At 44.2% G+C, this 20,921-nt stretch overlaps 1 protein-coding gene across 1 annotated transcript; it reads right to left on the bottom strand.

The window, feature by feature from the left end:
• Nucleotides 1-8,343: 8,343 nt before the first annotated feature.
• Nucleotides 8,344-20,179, bottom strand: PPP1R15B (protein phosphatase 1 regulatory subunit 15B). The gene is made up of 2 exons (XM_006133079.4): nucleotides 18,270-20,179; nucleotides 8,344-11,432 (listed from the first exon to the last, which is right to left on the bottom strand). Exons 1-2 carry the CDS (start codon nucleotides 19,836-19,838, stop codon nucleotides 11,220-11,222), a joined length of 1,782 nt encoding a protein of 593 aa, XP_006133141.2. The 5' UTR covers nucleotides 19,839-20,179; the 3' UTR covers nucleotides 8,344-11,219.
• Nucleotides 20,180-20,921: the final 742 nt, after the last annotated feature.

Raw genomic sequence — 20,921 nt, 5'->3', positions numbered from 1 at the left:
GAGAATCTACACTAGCCATTTATTCCACCAAAACCATCTCCCCCTTAAAAAATTGCTCTTGATTACTCTGTTCAGCCTCAGCTATATGGCTCATTTAACAACCAGTGCAAATTACTCTACAGTGCTTGAAACATGTTGGGAGCCACAGAGGACAAGGCAGTGGTAAATGTATTAGATGACTGGTAAGTTAGCTGAAAAGTCACATTGGGTAATGTGCAATATAATTGCTATAGCAGGGAAGAGAGACTCAGGAGACTGAACCGATAATGAGTTTTTTGCCACCACTTGGGTAAGTTATTTGCCTAGCTGTGCCTCGGCTTCCCCTCTGTAGCATGGGGACAGCGATATTCACCCCTCTTTGACCTCTGTGGATAGTAAGTTCTAGCTAAATGGAAACTATAATAGAAGGACTCTGCAGTTATCTGGATTATTCATTACTTGGAATTTAACATTCTGCAGTGAAGCTCATCAGCATAGTTTAAGTCCTGCGGTGAACCACACATTGGATCCTATTGTGCTTTACTGATAGCTGTAGGATATTAAACAGGAAGAAAACATACTGAAGGAATCTGCATACCAGCATTCCAAGCACGTCTCCGACAGCCTTTTATCGGCAAGCATTACCACCACGCATGGTGATTAAATAACCATTTCTAAGCTTGTTCTAATATCTCTCCATCCCTGTATTTCCACAGGGCTTCTCACCATGGTATTTGGGAGCCTCCACAAGTTGAGATGTCTCAAATCTTATGAAAGGGTATCAGTTTAAACCTGCTCTTCTACCTGAAGCCTCATGGTAAAAATCCTAATCTCTGGCATTTTTCTGACTCTAAAGCAAATCCTAACTTTTTTCTAGTGGAAGAATGATCTTGAGCGATTTGGCCAACAAAATCGTAACTTAAACAGAAAATGTAAAATAAGCAGCCTTGGTCATAGAATCATAGAACTGGAAGAGACCTCAGAAGGCCATCAAGTCAAGCCCCCTGCTCTAGGCAGGACCAATTCCAACTAAATCAACCCAGCCAGGGCTTTGTCAAGCCGAGACTTAAACACCTCTAGGGATGGAGACTTCACTACTTCCCTAGGTAATCCATTCCAGTGCTTCACCACCCTCCTAGTGAAATAGTTTTTCCTAATATCCAACCTGGACCTCTCCCACCACAACTTGAGACCATTGCTCCTTGTTCTGCCATCTGTCACTACTGAGAACAGCCTCTCTCCATCCTCTTTGGAACCTCCCTTCAGGAAGTTGAAGGCTGCTATCAAATCCCCCCTCACTCTTCGCTTCTGCAGACTAAACAGACCCAGGTCCCTCAGCCTCCCCTCATAGGTCATATGCTCCAGCCCCCTCATCATTTTGGTTGCCCTCCGCTGGACCCTCTCCAATGCGTCCACATCCTTTTTGTAGTGGGGGGCCCAGAACTGGACACAATACTCCAGATGCGGCCTCACCAAAGCCGAATAAAGGGGAATGATGACATCTCTGGATCTGCTGGTAATGCTCCTCTTAATGCAACCTAATATGCCATTAGCCTTCTTGGCTACAAGGGCACACTGTTGACTCATATCTAGCTTCTCATCCACTGTAACCCCCAGGTCCTTTTCTGCAGAACTGCTACTTAACCGGTTGGTCCCCAGCTTGTAACTATGCTTGGGATTCTTCCGTCCCAAGTGCAGGACTCTACACTTGTCCTTGTTGAACCTCATCAGATTTCTTGTGGCCCAATCCTCCAATTTGTCTAAGTCATTCTGTACCCTATCTCTGCCCTTAAGCGTATCTACCTCTCCCCCCAGCTTAGTGTCATCCGCAAACTTGCTGAGGGTGCAATCCATCCCCTCATCCAGATCATTAATAAAGATATTGAACAAAACCGGTCCTAGAACCTCATGGAGGAAAGTAAAATGACGCTAAGTATATATACAATGGAAGCCTCATATACCCTTCCTGCCCGTACCCCCACAAAGCCTCATGCCAAGAAGTTTCCATGGGACAGATTACAACACGGGACTTGCATCCAATTTCTCTATTCACAGGATCACTGTTTTTACTATAAGAGGGATCAAGTCTGTATAATTCATAATTGTTTGTTTTTGTTGAGCTCCTCAGCTAAATAACTATTTTTGCTTCTGGGTTTAGTTTCCAGATCTGCTACAAACTTTGTGTGTAACCAGAAACAAACTGTTCCACCACAGAAGTTGCATTGGTTTAACTAAAATTGGTTTACAGACAGACAAACTGGCACCTTCGCTTCTTTTGCCTTTGTGATGGACATAGCAGATTTACCAACCCGTTAAATTGCTGAGACGCTTTTACACCGATAAGTGTATGGGGCTTGCACTAGGGATGTGTAGGTTTAACCGGTTAACTGATAAGCCTCATACTTAATGGTTACCAGTTAAGGTTAACCAGTGGAGCTGGAGCTGCTCCCTACCTGCTGCTAGCAGGGGGCTGCTCCTGCCCTGTGGCGGTTCCACCATGGACAGCCCCTGCCTGTCATGTGTGTGGGAGGAGCATTCCAACCTGGTGCTAGGCAGGGGTCCACTCCATCCAGGCAGGAGCACCTCTCCCTCCCCCCTCTCACCCCTTTAATCATTTAACCAGTTAAATAGGGTTTTATATGCCTAGCTTGCACAGGTTTAACAACATCCATTTTAAAAACCCAATATGTTTTTATGCTGGTGTAAAATTTGTTTGCCTCAGTTCTCCATTGATAAAATAAGCATAATGATTTCTCCTTTCTCCCCTGCTTAGCCTGGCTTGTGTATTTAAATTAAACACTATTCAGGAGAGTGACTCTGTCTTACTAAATGTATGTACAGTACCTAGTACAATGGGACCCTGAGCTTACTTTATAGGAAAAAAGCAATTAAATCCCTCAATGAAGGGACACCAAGTTAAATCACACCTCTCTGAAACTGTTCCACATATTACTACAGCACCTTATGTTACTACAATTGAAAGACTGGAGGTGGAAGTTCAGACATTTGACAGCATTTTGCATAGTCAGTTTTCCCCTACCTTTGTCTTTCAAACAGCTAGAGCAGAAAGAAAAAGGGTGTCACATGCAAGATGTCCCCCAAAACGAGGCCAACTGGAAAGTAGCAGTTGTTTTGGTTACCAACAGACCTGTCATTATGCGCTCTGGCATCAGGCAGCACTAACAGATGGATGCTGGCTACTAATGGTTTCTTGTGCTCCTTTCCCTCCAGGGAAATGGCCAGCTTTTACTTTTTTTTTTTAAGTTGTCTCCCAGTTGGCAAAATAGCCAGCCCGGGGCTGATGTAACCTGAACTGCTTTCACAGTAATAACTGAACAGTTCTACAGTGTGGACAAAAGGTGCCAATGGAACTTCTCCTGAAGTCTACTCATTAGGATTAGTCATTGTGCATTCCCCCTTCCTCTATCCACATGGGGGATTTTCTGAGGAAACCTGTGCTTGGTAGGGCATGTAGTAATATTAAAGCAATCCATAAATGGAATTTGATGGTAGTAGAGCTGACTCACAATAGCAGCAGGCCTATTTACTCACTTCACCGTGTGATCATTATTCAGATGCTTAACTTATTGGTCAGTACATAACTCCTCTTAGGCCTTTGCAGATGATACAGAACAGCAAAAGAAGTTGTATTCTGCCTAACACATCAACTAAATGAAAATGGCAGACTCTTTAGTAACAGTGAGGGGGGATTTGATAGAAGAGTGAGGGGGGATTTGATAGCAGCCTTCAGCTTCCTGAAGAGAGGTTCCAAAGAAGATGGGAGAAAGGCTGTTCTCAGTAGTGACAGATGGCAGAACAAGGAGCAATGGTCTCAAGTTGTGGTGGGAGAGGTCCAGGTTGGATATTAGGAAAAACTATTTCACTAGGAGGGTAGTGAAGCACTGGAATGGGTTACCTAAGGAAGTAGTGGAGTCTCCATCCCTAGAGGTGTTTAAGTTTTGGCTTGACAAAGCCCTTACCGGGTTGATTTAGTTGGGACTGGTCCTGCCTAGAGCAGAGGGCTGGACTTGATGATCTTCTGAGGTCTCTTCCAGATCTATGATTCTATGAGTAGAATAAAAAGCAAAAAATCAACAAGATTTTCACATTCTGTGCTGGCAGACAAGAGGGGGGGAAAAGAGCTTTAATTTGTGACCTGATTGAATTTTGTATTCAACTAAATAGGGTACCCTGCAGTGTTTATTTTTATTCATTATTCTCACCATAGGACAGATCTTAGAAACATTTGAGAAAGGCGTCAAAACAGCTTTTTTTAAAAGATTGTTCATTGTAAGAATATGTGGAGAAAAGAGCTTTTAGACAACTGATCAGTTATTAGTGATTAACTTGGGTATTATTTCTATGGGCTTCAACAAACTGTACAGGATCTCTCATTGCCTAGTATTATAATTTCCTTTCTAAGCCATTGTTATGGAAACAAGTTGGGCAAACTTGGTTCAAAAGAGAGCTAGGAGAGCTGTGGGTTCAGACCCAGGTGCATTGACTGTGTGAGGGAAAATAAGCACAGTGGCTACGTCTAGACTGGCATGATTTTCCGCAAATTCTTTTAACAGAAAAGTTTTCTGTTAAAAGCATTTGCGGAAAAGAGCATCTAGATTGGCACGGATGCTTTTCCACAAAAGCACTTTTTGCGGAAAAGCGTCCATGCCAATCTAGACGCGCTTTTCCGCAAAAAAGCCCCGATCGCTATGTTCGCAATCGAGGCTTTTTTGCGCAAAACAAATCTGAGCTGTCTATGCTGGCCCTTTTGCGCAAAAGGACTTTTGCCCCAACGGGAGCAGCATAGTATTTCCGCAAGAAGCACTGATTTCAGACAGTAGGAAGTCAGTGTTCTTGGGAAATTCAAGTGGCCAGCGTAGACAGCTGGCAAGTTTTTGCGGAAAAACTTGCCAGTCTAGACACAGCCAGTGTGTCTCAGTAATGCCTCACCCTAGCCAACACCTTTGATTGCTTGCATTTGTTGCCACTGACTTGAAATTGAAAATCGAGTCACATTTTTCAAATTTACGGTCTTCTGAATACTTCCTCTAGAACCACCATTGAAAGGTCCATTTTCCAAAACCACCAACCCCCTCCGAAACAGTAGACAAAGCCATTTTGACTGGTAGGAATTGTCAACTAATTGAGCAGTGCAATTGACTGAATGCCCATCAAGGCTAGATACTGAAGGTTCCATTGTCTGCAGACTGCAGAGCCTGGCAGGGAAAGCACCAAGTGCACCAGATGACATTAGCTCCAAGCAGGACATGTTTACTAAGAATGGATGCATGCTGAAAAACAGCTGACCACTAGATGGCAATGAAGTGCAGAGCATCTACCTGTTTAAAGCTCCAGTGCACACAGACCTGCCCCATCTCCCTATTCACACCTGCCAGTTTTCCAATTACTGAAAAGTGCACATAATAAAATGGTTATTACAGCTGATACAGCTGCACCAGCCGCAAATATTAATCAGCACTATGAAGAGATCTGCTTACCAAGACACATTGCATACCAACAGATGGTGCTCTCATCTGGAAGATCAGAAAAGCAACTGATAATGAAAGTCATCATGAAAATTTTTACTTGTACTGTAACCTCAGGCTTGTCCTCTTACAGGCACAGAAATCTGCTTCCTCATCTTATTGCTACTGTTCGGTTTGGTGTTTCCCTCACAACACATTCCAAATGAGTATTACTATTCTTTGCATGAAGCAGTGAGGGCTAACTTCCCTCTTTCTAAGAGATAATGCAGAAATGGTAGCTGAAGCAAAATGCAGGACAATGTAGCACTTTAAAGACTAACAAGATGGTTTATTAGATGACGAGCCCCCGTGGGCCAGACCCACCTCCCCAGATCAAACAGTGGAAGAAAGCAGTCACAACCATATACACCAAAGGACACAACCAAAAAAATGAACATTTTTTTGGTTGTGCCCTTTGGTGTATATGGTTGTGACTGCTTTCTTCCACTGTTTGATCTGGGGAGGTGGGTCTGGCCCACGGGGGCTCGTCATCTAATAAACCATCTTGTTAGTCTTTAAAGTGCTACATTGTCCTGCATTTTGCTTCAGCTACCCCAGACTAACACGGCTACATTTCTATCACTATTCCGCAGAAATGGTAGTTATTTGAAACCTTTAATGCAAACAGCTGAATCAGTCATATAAACCCTTTAGACATTTTACTGAGTAAAAACCCCAACAATTTTTAAACCACTCCTCACAACAATCTATTCAGACATACTATCTTTAGCATCTTATGCTGCTGTCTCTCTAAAACTACATCCTTCCTATGTTACATTGACCAGTTGTGTACTGTTTTCAAGAAGGGAGTCTCTTAATTCAATTAACAAGTAAAGCTTCCATTCACAAAATATTGGAAATCCCAAATCTGATGCACAATTTACAGTAGCTACATCACCTCTGATTTTGTATATTGCAGTCTGCTGCCAATGGTGACCTCTGTACAAAGTTGTGATTTTTGCACTGCCACCTTCACGAACACTTGCTTAAAAAGGCATAATGTACATTCAAATATACTCAATATAGCATTGCATTTTGATGCATCGTGGGTCCTCCCTCCCCCCCACTTTTATAACATTGTCAACTGGCTTCCCATTTCCTGTGACATGGGCTGGTAGTACCATGGATTAGGTCTCCATTGCACCTAGGCACCCTCTGGATCTGTGCACCTGCTGTTCTGTACCACTTACTACACATTCACAATCTATTACAGCTGGTGAAACATACAGAAATAAGAAAACAAACAACATAGATCAGGGACCTCAAGTTCAATTTACCTTAGGAGGATTTGAGGACTGGCACTGGCCAACTTAGCAGGCCAGTGGGCATTCCTTCTGGCAATGGCTCCAGGAGGGGTCCTTCACGCATTCCCACTCTGCCTGGCTCCTGGCCCCATCTGCTAGCCTGCACGCACCCACCCTCACCTAGTCTTGCCTGATGCCCTCAGGAGATTTAAAACCTGCCAAGGGCCCCTGCCACCACAGTAGGGCTAGAATGACTTCCAGCTGAGCTGATAGCTCTATACCACTAGCACACCCTGTAGCCCGGGGGAGGTGTGTGCAGAGCCACCCTGTCTGTAGGTGTAAGCTGTGAAACTATTAACTGATTTTGTGAAACTAGCTAGAGATCAGCAATGCCAGTTCTCCTGATTTGATCACAAACCTCCTGATACATTTTTTTCCTGCAAAGCCCCAACCACATCCCCATACTGGGATCCCCCACCTCCACCTGGGATAACAAAATGAAACCCACGGGCTTTGCCGCACTGGTTGTAGCAGCCTATTAGCTCAGGTAGCTCCCTGGCCATTGTGGTTCACATTGTGGCAGAGGCAGATAGCAAGCCTTCCAAGACCTTCTACAGTCATGACTATGTGGCTGCTGGGAGCTGTGTGTTCAAATGAGTTTCTCTGCACCCCTGCTCCTCCTTCCCCAGGCCAGCAGCTGCACTGGCCTGCTTAAATAACTTTCAAACTATTTCATAGTATAATAGAACATGGGACAGATTGGGGAAGTGCTCAGGCTACAGATGTCCCGTGGTCTGGGGTTTTGAGACCCCTGATTTAGACAGTGATGCCAGAGAGCAACACGTGGAAAACTTACGTTATTCTAATTGAAAGCAGCATTAGATGTTTAGCCCACGAAACAAAACTATGCTCATGTAATAAATTCCATGAGAGGAGGGGAAAGAACAAGGTTTTTCTGGTTTGTTTTTAAGATCCCAAGATATTTTAATCTCTATGTGTTGTAATAGTGAAATGACTATAAACACTATATATATTTTGACTAGGGAAGTAAGTATACGATATCCAGTATCCACTACAAGGGGAATTTTAGCAGACAATATACTTTCCAAATGGAAATCTGATCAAGATTAAATCCCTACTGTTCCAAAAAGGGGCACAAGACCTTGAGTGCATGTAGCCTAGACCTTAAACTTTGTCTTTGCCAAAAGAGACATTTCAGCTACAGAGGATCCCTTGCCACCAGTTACTAATTTGGAGTGAGGATTGCCAATTTCTCAGTCATTGATACCTTTACATCACTTTGTTTTCCCTAAGCACTCTCCAACCTCCAAACAAATCCACAGCATCTTAGTTTAAGAAATAGCAGCATAAAACTGCTCACATATCTAACAAAACAAGCTTGTTAAGGAAAACAAAGCACTGTATTTCTCCTTTACAACAGTTGTGCATCAAAATTCTATACACAATTAGTTTTTAACTGGCCCACCATTACTGTCTGAAAAAAGTTTACAGTATATATAGATGTCTAGCAGACTCTGATTTGCAGATCATCACCACATACCTCATGTAAAATCCTTCAAAGACAAACAACTTGGCACTATCTTGCAAATATCTTTATTTCAATTTACAGATTAGTTCTGAATAATTTTATTATATACAGAAATATAACTTTAGATATAAAAACCCAACAAATTGGATACAAATTAATATCTGTATAAAGCCAATTTAGAAGGTTGTCAGGCTTCTAACTTTACCTCTCAAATTATATAAAAATAAAATCTGATAATTACAGTTTTGATTTAAAGTTTAATGCTAACAGGTGTTCTTAAAACACAAGACACAACCTTTTACCTACTCCAGATATCTGTTTTAGGGAAAGGAAAGAGAAATTAAGAATAAAATTGGTTTGCTTTTGCTTAAGTGATTTTATCATTTGGGACTGAGTTCAGTGCCAGAATTCCCCTCTTTCCACATGATGGTTTGAAAGGGACAGCAATTTTGTTAGAAATGCTTAACCATGCAGTTATATACCTGAAAGAAAATGATTACTGAGGTCAAGATGATGTAAGGGAAAAGACAGATGCCACCAATGTAGCAGAATCCTTACAAATTGAAAAAAAAAGCTTAAAATTTTAAAAAATGGATAGAATGTTAGTCTAATTTAATTTTACTTGATTGAAGACAATGAAAATCCATTAGCTTCACTTTTTAGTTCTTTTCTAGTTATTATTGAACCAATATTTGTATTTCTATAATGCTGTCTTTTGCATGATCTCAAAACACAAGTAATAATTAATTCAAACTTCACACAATCATTGAGAGGTGGGGAGCCCTTTCAATTTTACAGGGAAACTGATGCAAAAATGACTTGTCTGAAGCTAGAGGGAGACTGGCAGAACTGGAAAAACTGAACACCGTGTGCTTCAATCACAAGACCACCTCACTGTCACACTATTTGCCTTGCAAGCACTGTAGGAAATATTTTTTAAAGAGTTGTTGCCATTGGATTTTTTTTAAAATCATGGAAGCAGTTCTACTAGCTAACATTTTACATAACCAAATTTTTGGTTTAGATTTGACTCGAGAGCACTTCTTGAATTGCTAAGAAGCTGAAATATTCAAATTCTACCACGAAGGGGATCAGGGGAAGTGTCACTAGGACAGAGTAATTTAAGACAATTTGCAGCAAAAGGCTGGCTCAACAAGAATTAAAACAAAGTTGGTGTCTAGTTTTTGTATAGCCAATTTTACAACCAAACTTTTCAGATAAGGTCTACAATAAAAGGATACCTTTAATTTTACTTGAAGACAGCATTTACTGCCTCTGGGCATTATTCAACTTCATTAAAATAAAGAAAGATTTCTCTTTACTGAAAAGATGTATTCAAGACAATTAGTTTGAGAAAGTCAGGAAGCATTTCTGAAATTGTACATCAAGACAATTATAGCACAAGACCTGGCAGATTTTGAAATTAAGACTAGAAGACTTTGAATCTACAATGTCAAAGCTTTGAATTGCGTGTCAAGGAAATGAATGCCGATAACCTTAGGTGAAGTCTTCACTTAGTGTGTAAACAGCTTTCCTTCACATCAAATGAAGTTACATCTCCTTAATACAGACTACGTCTAAATTATTTGAACATTTTGCTGAGCCAGTTCTATAGCAACTGTACATTGTCACAGAATAAAATAAATGAAGTACACATCAGCTACCGATGTAGTCTGGTTTACACAGATTTTTTTTAATAGCCTCATATTTCAAGTTTAATCTGCATCACAACATCTTTGTGTTTGGAAAGAGCCACTCAACATACTTCACTTTTGCCAGCACATTTAGATACTAATTTAAAGGAATAAATAGCTACTGATTGAAATAGTAAGCTTAACTATTTTTCAAGTGGAGACATTAACTGTCAGCTTCCATGTATACAATGTTACACTATCAGCTAATTAAAAAAGTACTGAGGCATGGTGGTTTTAATACTGGTTTTCTGTAAAGAAAGTATGTACTGTACTGGGGTGTAGCTTTAGAGCTTGATAACTTGGCTCAAAACATCAAGAACCTAATGTAAAATTCAACTTTTCACTGTCCTTTGTAGGTCAAATGCCACAAGTTGTCAAAGTGAAAACTAAAGCATAACAGACAGTTGCTTGCCCATGATATAGTCTAGCAGCAGAATGGTCACCTTCAACATCAGCAAATGTATTACATGTTGCACGTACTAATCAGGGTTCAGAGCTTTCCAGAGTTCTGAAACATGAGCCTAGTGCACAACTAGTTTTACTAAGTACCAGGCAAGAATTTTATACTATGAAAATAGTTGAACAAAGACGGTGTCACTTTTCAGCTCTCTTGAAATTCTGCTTTAGATCAAAATATTTAAATACATAATCAAAAGACTTATGTAACAAAGAAAATCTTATAAGGAAAACCGAAATCAAGAAGATGGAGGACTTAATTATAATTACCAAGCAAAATACCAAATTTGTTTTACAGAAATTGGAAAAAGACAATTCAACTGTTGAAACTACATATACAAACTTTAAATCAGAACTGTAATCATTGGGTTTTGAACCCTATAAATATTTCAGACTCTTGTTTTCTCCAAAGTGCAAAAATTCCAACCTAATAAGCCTCCCTTTTCCTTCATATGGCGCAGACAGGCATTTATGGATTGGATTTTACCTCAATAGTTGAATACAATCTACTTTAAAACCAATATAATTATACCACTTATTTTTCAAGTGACCAAGAGATTTGTTTTCTGTTTTCATACCAATTCTGGGCATAATAAGGCATATTTCCTTGGATAAACATTAAATTTTGGAGCAGTATTAAAGTTATGTTTAGCCTCCAGATACAAACCTATACAGTCAGCTGCCAGTTTTAATTTTAAGAGGAAGAAACATCTGAAGATGTTCCTGAGTTTATTACTGAACAGTACAGTCACAGGGCTACCAAATTTGGGGGCTAGAAAACATCAAGGATTTTATAGTATTTTTCCTGAAGTCTATTAAATATCGTCTGTCTATGCTCTATGGTTAAGCAGTATCCAATAGCATCTTCTGTTTCTTGAATTCGTTTCTGGAACCTGCATCCATCCCGTGCAAGTTCTTCCCAGGGTCCTTTGCGGTCTTCCTCACTGCTTATATAATACTCAGTAACTTCTTCAAGGAATGTTACCTGTAAGAGATAAGATATTTATTAAAGCAGAGTTGCTCAATCTTTTGCTTCTGTGGCCCCAACATGCTGAAAAAACTCCAAGGCCCACATGTGCCACAACAGTTTTTCTACATATAGAAGCCAGGACCAGCATTAGGGGTAGAAAGCACGGAAACTGCCCAGGGCCCCATAATATCACAGAGTGCCCCATGAATCTAAGTTGCTCAGGTTTAGGCTTCAGTATTCTTTCCTGGGCCCCAGCAAATCTAATGCCAGCAGTGCTTGGTAGACACCCCAGAATTCAGCTTGTACCTCAGACTCCTGGCTAAGTACTATATTAAAGCACAGGACAATCATTTATACAAAGTGATGTTCTTCGTAATCAGCATTTGCAGTTACTGCTACCATGTTTTGTCATGATAGCTCTCAAGAGCTATTCCAAAATATCTGATGTAAACATAATTCAGTATTGACTGGCTTGTGTGAAGTGTAGGTTTCTGCCCTAACATTTAACTATGACAATAAAAAATTGTAACATGCCTGTCTTTACATGGGTGTATACTAGTGTATCTTTGCCCGGGTAAAAACAAGAGAATTTAGTTCCTGATGTTCGAGTTGTGTACTGTTCTGAATAGAGATGTAAGCTACTAGACAACTACTGATAAGCAAATGAGAGGGAGGTGGAGGGAAGGGGAGCACAAGCCGGTGCTGGGGGGAGCCAGCTTAAAAGCCGGTGCCCCCACCACCACCTCTGCAGGGGGCAGAGAGCAACAGCACGAGCAGGGATTGAAACAGTCCTGGGCTGGTTCCACGGCTGCTCCTCTCCCTTTGAAATGTACAGGAGCCATTGTACATTTCAATGGGAGAGGCACAGCGGGAAATTCCATCGACTACTTGATGAGCTGATCAATCAAAATTTAACATCCTTAGTTCTGAATAGACTGTATGGATGCTACAGTGAAATAAAAATCTCCACATCAATGTGTGTAAAGAGGATGTTGTAAAAGTTTTAAAAGTTAATTAAATGGCACTCAGAACTACATGGCTGGAACAGCATGGATCAGTCATTTAGGACTGACAGCAAATTCAGTATGTGTATTTAAATACCATGTACAGAGCTATGAAACTGTAGTGGTATTTTCAAATGCCACAACTCTAAGCTTCATGCTACAGCAAATAAGCAGCTTTTTAAACTTACGAGCAAACCTTTGGCAAGCATGCTGGTAAAACAGAGGCAGTATCCTCTCCTATAATGGTCATATGACATTTTCATTATATTTTAAAACAAACAAAATCACAATATTCTCTTATCACCTGCCCTAGCATAATGCTGCTCTAAAGATTTGATTGTACAGGTTGAATCTCTCTAAACTGGAACACTCTGGCCCCACAACAAAACCATAAATGCTTCTGGACCAGGGAGTTCCAGCGGAGGGCTGGTGGCTGGAGGCTCTGTGGGAACGCAGGGCAGCTGGGCTGCCAGGTTGCAGGGGGTGTGGCCAGGGCCATGGTTGGGAGACCAGAAGAATCCATTATTAAAGTCCAGCAAAATCCATCATTCAGGATCAGTCAGATTCTGAGGGTGCTGAACGAGAGAGGTCTAACCTGTATTATCCCTTTCAACTACTGAACTTTAAACTCAACATACAGTATCTAATTATGTGCCTCCAAATAAATTGCAGTCTTTCAGATGTAATTTAAAACTGAAATCCTAACTACATGTTGTTAAAGATCTCAATGTTCAGAACAGAGTTGTTAATTTGTTTCTTGGGAACATTCCACTGTGGCCCTAGTTAACACTACAAACTTAAGTATAACTACTAGGGATGCTAAAACACATTTAAGTAACCAACCATGTAACTGCTGAAGCTCCAGGAGGCTCCGTGGGGCAAAAGAGTGGGGGAGAAGACCAATAGCTTGCGCATAACCACGAAAATTAACCAATGAGCCCAGACTCATCGGTTAACCATATACACAGCTATACTTTCACATTTCAGTATCTACATCACTCTCACCTCCAAGCAAAGCAATTATACCAACCTACCTCACAATGTAGACAGCATTACGTCGATAGAAGGACTTCTCCAATGGACATTACTGCCTCTCAGATAGGTGTAGTACATATTAGGGATGTAAGTCTGGTTGGTTAAATGATTAACCACTAAACAAAAGCTTAGTAGTTAATGCTAGGGTTGTAAGCGGTTAGCTGACTATCCATATAAGCATTGCTTACTGGGTAGTCAAGCAGGCACTCGACTAGTTGCTTCCCCCTAGCCTTTGCTGCTTCTATCAGAGAGAGAAAGCAACGGGGTTGGGGGGTAGGAGCTGGTACTAGGGAGGAAACCGGCTTAAAAGCCAGTTCTCCCCAGCATCATCTCTACAGGTAGGGCAGAGGAGGCAGAGGCATAGCAGGGGAACTGAGTGAGAGCTAGGAATCAGCTGTCCCGGCTCACGCCTGGTCCCAGACACTGCACCTCTGCTTTTTAAATGTATTAAGAGCTGCCAGGCTCTTAATACAGGCAGTCCCCGAGTTACACGGATCTGACTTACGGATCCTGGGCTGTCCCGCTGCGGGCGTGCTCCGCGGCTTTGCTCCCTGTCTCCCTGGTCAGCAGACCAGGGAGAGGGAGCAAAGCCGTGGAGGACGCGGGCAGTCCCGCCACCCGCGTCTCCCTGGTCTGCTGGGGGGGGGGGGTGCAGCTAGTGCCCCCCCTACCCCCCCGCAGCAGACCAGGCTTTTCTTGCCTACGCCTGGGGTAGAGCAGCTGGGGCGCTGCCGGGTTGGTCCTCGGCGCTACTGTACCAACCCAGCAGCACCCCAGCTGCTCTGCCCCAGGCATCCCTAAGTCAGCCGCTGCTGAAACTGACCAGGGGCTGACTACAGGAAGCCCGAGGCAGAGTTGCTCTGCCCCGGGCTTCCTGGAATCAGCCGCTGATCAGTTTCAGCAGCAGCTGACTTGGGGACGCCTGGGTTTCTTAACTTACATATGGATTCAAGTCAGAACTGGCATCCAGATTCAGCTGCTGCTGAAACTGATCAGTTTCAACAGCGGCTGACGCCAGTTCCGACTTACATACAGATTCAACTTAAGAACAAACCTACAGTCCCTATCTTGTACGTAACCCGGGGACTGCCTGTACATTAAAAAAAACAGATGCACAGTGTCTGGGACTAGGCGTGAGCCAGGACAGCTGATTCCCAGCTCGCACACAGTCCCACGCTGCGCCTCTTCCTTTTAAATGTATTAACAGCCTGGCAGCTCTTAATATATTTCCAAGGCAAAACCGCAGTGAGGTTAGCTCTGCAGTTTCCCCCCTTATCAACTAATTGAACAGTTGATGGAAATTCCATTGACTACTCAACGGATTAAACGCAATTTAACATCCCTAGTTAATGCTACTGACTACATGTATTCCCCTCCCCCTCTCCCCATGGCTCTGCCAGTAAATTTTTTAGAGGGCTGGCCAGCACATCCTGGGAGCTACCCCCACTGCAGCTCTGCAATACTTTCCTTGCAGAGCTGCAGCAGGGTAGCTCTCGAGACCGGTGTGAGCCAGGGCAGACCCAGGCTGCTTGCCTGCCAGCTCCTAAAATACTTTTAATGCAGAGCCATAGCAGGGATAGTTGCAGACCCATCAGAAGCCAGGACTGATTGCTTGCAGTGCTAACCCTAACCCTTATTGACTAATTGTGTACTCAATTTTTTTGTCAACTACACAATTAACAAATTACATGCTTCTTAACATCCATAATACTAGAGATAGTGTAACCATATCAATTATTATTGGTTACATGACTATTCGACAGTACCCAAGGATGGGGGCCTGCAGTCAGTGCCCTCCAGCCCCACACCTGGGGAGCCCCCTATCATTCCAGGGGAGGGGAGAGGCGGGAGAGAATCCGAGCTCCCCAGACAGAGGCCATGCCAGCATCCCACGGAGCAGCCTCTGTCTCCAGCAAGCCTGGGCCTGTTACGAACAGAGGCTGCTTCGCAGCAGCCTCCCCTGCCCTCCCGCCTCCATGGGTACTGTGGCACAGCAGATCTATGGAGGTGGTGGCACAGCAGATCTATGGAGCCTGGACATGAGAGGAGCCAGCTTAAAAGTTGGCTCCCCACACATATTGACTCCCCCACCCCACACTGCAGCCTGTGATAACTGCCTACATTTTTTTTTTTTTACATCTTAAAGTTACATACTTTGTACCATGAATAGCCATCAGTGGCTATCACCAGCATAGCTACATTAGGGAGTTATCCCAATGAAAGCAGGCAATATATACTAGTGTATAGGGATACTAGTGTAGCTTATCCATGCTGAAAAAAGTAAAGCACACAGCTGCAACTTGGCCTGTCTACACTAGATATTTACTCTGGCATAGCCCCTCCAATAATGCCCAAGGTTGAAATCCCTCCTGTGCACAATTGTAGTTTTACACTTCCTGAAGACTTCGAGGAGGTTTCAGTTTTCCCTATAACTCCAGTCTTACACCTATGTGAACTTTGAGCACTGGCAAGTGAATAAGATAAAGTAGCAGATTACTGGGTTATTTATCAAACGGATCATACAGGATCTGATCAGAAAGTGCCATTGAGTCTTAAAATTAGTCCAGAAAATCAGTTTAAGCTTTAATTCCCCATTGGAAGTCAGGTCCTTCAATTAATTCAATCTACTTTGTTAATACATACCCTGTTGCCCTATAAATTAAAGGTTTTATAAACTTTTACAACATTGTGTTCATTTTTCTGTTGAATTATTCAAGTTGATGTAAACAATAGTGTCTTGACTAAGGATCACTTTTAAGCAATCTTTGGGTAATAGATCAGCCATACCTAATTAAATATCTGCTTTCAAATAAACTGGATGGTTACATCAGCCTGCCCCTTTGTGGCCTACTAATTTCATCCCTTTTACATCAGTCTATTACACCCTCTTGGGTACAATTACCAACTTTTGTAATATCAACCTAGATATTGCATACAGTTCATTGTTCATTCACAGTGTTATTCAGACAGATTATACAAAGGGTTTTTTAATTGTTTGGAAATTACTGCAACTAAATTACCCCTGCAAACAAGTGCAATAGGTAGGTTGGCCTAAAAAAATTCAAGTTTCATGAAAGAATAAGTATATGAACCTTTATATATGTGCATCAAGTGTCTCTATTTTTATGGCTTGTTATAGGCTTTCTAAAGTATAATCCACAAAGAGAAAGTAAATATCTACTTGGAGTTCTCACACAGTGAGCTGATACTGAACTAAAAGTTACTACTATATAAAAACATTCCAGTTGTAATTTGCACGAGCTATTTTGTGTGTGTGTGTCTGTGTGCGCACTATTACTATACTATTTAGTTTTAAAACTAAAACCTTTCCAGTTATGGAATCTGATCTTTATCTGACACGTTGTCTATTATAAAGTGTTAGGTACACTTTCAACATTACATAGTGAACTTTGAACCAAACAGATGTTTCTAAAAAAGAAAGTCACATTTCAAAATTTTTAATTTTCATCACTGTTTCCACAAAAGAGAGAAAAGTCATTCAGTGTTAAATTTGTATTTGCTGTAATACAGCTAAATTTTTATAAATGCAGTTGTTTCATGTAAGTTCCAAATGATAGAGGGATTTTACAACAAAATCCCAGCAGAGCCAGGCTACTGACATACACACTTGTATCTCAAATGACTGTAGGGAAGTTCATCTACCCAGCAATTCACCAGTGCTTGTTCCAGGTCAGCTCACAAGCTGTAAGTCGTTAAATAGCTATGTAAGGATTCAGGCTGAGATATGAGCCTGAGCTTTTGGATCCCTAGATGAGATACATCCCACAAGCTAAGAGTCAGCTGACAGGGATCAGACACAGGCCTACCTTTATTTTCATATTGGCATACCATTAGGGTCTCTTTTTTGAGCTATGGTTCAGAAAAATATGAAGGCTAACAACCTAGATATTTCTTTAGAAAGTAGAGACAAGACTCTACCTAATTAGAGAGCATACAAATTTTCTATCCCAGTACCATGAATAGGTGGAGTCAATAACATCTACAGAAAACTACCAACTTCAGGCTGTCATCTCCCAGCAAGTTTGCTATTGTAAAAATGTTACTGGAAGGGGAACAAGAATAGAAAGTGTGCCTGTTCAGTGTCAGAATACAGAGAGAGCAAGGAAACCCTGTTTTAAAATGTTAAATACCGCAACTCAAGAGGATTAGAGACAAAATTTTGCTAAATCACATCATACCATCACTGTTCCCATTATATCAAAAACTTGATGTATACTTAACAACTAGCATCTAAGCTTGCCCAAGGGAGGGAACCATCTCTTTGCTATGGATAAGTCCTGCCCAGCACTGACTTCAAAGAGCCAGGATTTTTCCTTGTGCCTTCACCTATTGTCCCTAAGCAATGGAGCCCTAATTCTGAGGTCCCCAAGCACTACAGTATAACCTCAAAGTTATAAACACCAGAATTACAAATTTACTGGTCTCCACACTCCTCATTTGAAACCAGAAGCCCACGATCAGTCATCAGCATAGACTAAAAAAGCATATGCAGTACAGTACTGCATTAAACATAAGCTGCTAACAAAATAAAGGGAAAGTTTAAAAAGATACGACAAGAAATATGTTTATGCTTGTTTCATTTAAAGTAAGACGATTAAAAGCAGCATTTTTCTTCTGCATAATAAAGTTTCAAAGCCATCATAAGCCCATATTCAGCTGTACACTTTTGAAAGAATATTTTGTTCACTTGCAAACTTTTCAGTTACAAAAAGCCTCTACTTCAGAGGTGTTCATAAATCTGAGGTTCTACTATGCCACAAGTACATCGTAACTACATTAAAATGTAATATACCTTTTTTCTCTTGGTTTTTGCATGTTTCTCTCCAAAAAGAATGCCATGCTGCACTGTGTCTGTGACCCCACAGTTATGGTTCTCCAGCAGCTGAACCTGACAGGTGAATAAGAGATTGCACTGAGAGTTGACAAAACCCAGCCCAGATGCTCCTTCTAAGTCATGCTTCCCTTTCTTTTTTGCAGTTTGAAATGGTGCCTTGAAATTGAAAGGGTTATAGGGATCATTTGAGTTACAGAATGAGTTCCAAAGTTTCAAGTTATCTTCCTCATCTGCACTATTACACTCCCATTCATCATCCTCTCCAGGACTGAGGGCAGGGGAGCCAGGAAGGCTTTCAGCCCATGAAGAATCCTCCTCTACATCTGACTCACCAGCCAGATCCTTCTCTGAATTATTAACAGCAGTCTGAATGGCAGCTGTAAAGTTCTGAGGGTTGTAAGGATCCAAACTGCAGAAGGAATTCCACAGGTGCAGGTTCTCACTATCCTGGCTACCAGAGTCTGAATCCAAGAGGGACCCCTCACTATCAAACCCATCATCATCATCATCCTCCTCCTCCTCCCAGTCTTCCTCACCCTCTGAGCTTTCCTCATCACTGGAAGTGCCTCTGATAATATAGTCTATGAGTTTGTTAGCACAGACAGGTCTAGATGACAGTGGCAAATCTTGCTGTATATCAGAATCCTCATCTTCAGCCAAGATGGTTCCTCCCTCAGCTGTCCCCTTTTCAGGGCTCCCTACTTCCAGTTGTAGGGGGCTGTCTCCAGCTTGCTCCACTATGCGGTGCTCGGGCAGTTCCTCAGAGCCTGTCGGCTGCCGGGCATCATCTTGGCAGTTACCCCTGTGTTGCTGTTCCTCCTCCAAGCTGTGGTAGCCGTGGTCTGACTCAGGTACGGGCAGGCAATTAGTCGCCAGCTGTTGCTGCTGGAGAAACTCCAGACGCTTGGTGCGGAGATGCTGGATTTCCGGGAGCCCCTCCCGGGATGGGGGTCCCCGCCAGCCGTCCGCGGGGAGCTCGGCGCACAGCGGCTGGGGCAGATGGCTCTTGTCCGGGCAGCAGGCTTGGCCGTAGCCGGACCCCGGACTGCCGCCGGGGCCCAGCATGTAGGAGACCAGGTCCACTTGCCGGACGCTGAGCGGGGCCAGGCCGGTCCGCACCAGCCCAGCGGTCCACAGCGGCTGGGCGGGCTCCAGGCTACTCTTCCGCCCCATCTCCGGGACGTCGTCCGGCCAGTGCAGCTCCCCGTCGGCCCAACTCAGCGAGGCGGTGGCCTCGGACAGCAGCAGCAGAGGCGCGGCCTGAGGTCCCCCCGCGGGTGGCTCCCCGGGCGCGGGGCACAGGGCGCTGCTCAGCCCCTGGCCGGGCAGCAGGCGCTGGAGGAGGCCGGGCAGCGGGGAAAGCAGCTGCGAGAAGAGCCGCAGCCAGGAGAAGGGGGCGCTAAGCTGGGGCTGGGCCGCGACGGGAGGAGCCGGGGGGCAGGGGCCGAGCTTCAGCCAGGGGAGCCCGAGCCAGGAGCTGGCCTGGCCGAGCCCGGGGCTCGCCTGCTCCCTCTTCCTCGGCTCCATGGCGGGGGCTCCTCAGCGCTCCCTGCGGCCCGGCCGCTTCTCCGGCGCCGGGATCCAGCTGCTGCCTGCGGAAGCTCCGGTTCTCCTCGCGGCGTGGCGGCCTCCTCTCGGGCAGGGCTCCATAGTGCGGCGGGCCGGCGGTCCCCTCAGGCCAGCGACGGCACCATAGAGCCCAGCCCGGGGACCCGCTCCGGTCCGGCCGGCCGCCCCGACGCGGCAAGCAGAACAAAATGGCGCCGTCGCCGCGAGAGCGACAGTTAAACCGCCCACCCGGCGCGAGACCAACTCTGGCCTGGGAGGCGCGCGCTCGCGGCCAACTCCCATTGACCTGACAGGGCTCAGGCAGTGGCAGCGCAAAAGGGGGCGGGCCCGACCCCCGCAACATCCGGGAAACTGTGTCACCGCCCCCAGGCGGTGATTGGCTCCCGCGGCACGACAACGCCCCCGCCCACCCGTGCCGCGGCACCGCCCGCTCCCTGCCGGAGAATTGCATCAGCCGAGGGGAAAGGGGGAAGAGCGCAGGCGCTACGCAGCCACCGCCCGTCACGCAGGAGGCCTTGCGGAGTCTGTTGCGCTGCAGCGCCCCCTATGGACGCCGTCTGGGAACTGCATCCCTATTGCTGTGTCGTCTCCAGCGCCTCCTGGCTCCGTCCCAGGGACTCCCTTCCCTCTACACTCCAGCTCCCTGTGGTTTTCCTGGGGGGCAGCTTTGCAAGCTGCCTGCTGCCCTGCAGCTTCCTGCACCTCTGCCTAGCTCCACAGCACCCACTTGCCTTGGGGGGGCAGCAGGGACATTGAGGCACTGCTGTGGCACTGATCATGCCTGTGCCCAGCCCAGCTTGGCTTCCCCTAGGCGGGTCCTGTCTTACGGGGGTGGGGTTCCCTGCCTTCTTGGGAACCCCACTCAAAAAGCATGGGTCAAGCAAGGTTACTTCCCCTGCAGCCAGTAATGGGGGCTGCAGGTAGCTGATGGTGTAGGCAGGGTCTCCCTAGACACACTCCCTGTGTGTTCTTCTGAGTCTGTTCTAGGTCCTTTGCTACCATCAGGGTCCCTGACCTTCATTCTGGCAGCTACCACTTTGG

Source organism: Pelodiscus sinensis, chromosome 27 (genome assembly GCF_049634645.1).
Source record: "Pelodiscus sinensis isolate JC-2024 chromosome 27, ASM4963464v1, whole genome shotgun sequence".
In the NCBI taxonomy this organism is placed as follows: Eukaryota; Metazoa; Chordata; order Testudines; family Trionychidae; genus Pelodiscus; species Pelodiscus sinensis.
Note: the sequence above shows the minus strand (reverse complement) of the source record. Positions and strands in the feature narration are given on the sequence as shown.

What these genes read in the sequence shown, in the direction of transcription:
- PPP1R15B (XM_006133079.4), bottom strand. Translation starts at nt 19,838, where the DNA reads ATGGAGCCGAGGAAGAGGGAGCAGGCGAGCCCCGGGCTCGGCCAGGCC. An exon ending in CAAAAACCAAGAGAAAAAAG is followed by an intron (nt 11,433 to 18,269) that starts GTATATTACATT and finishes TATCTCTTACAG; the next exon opens with GTAACATTCCTTGAAGAAGT.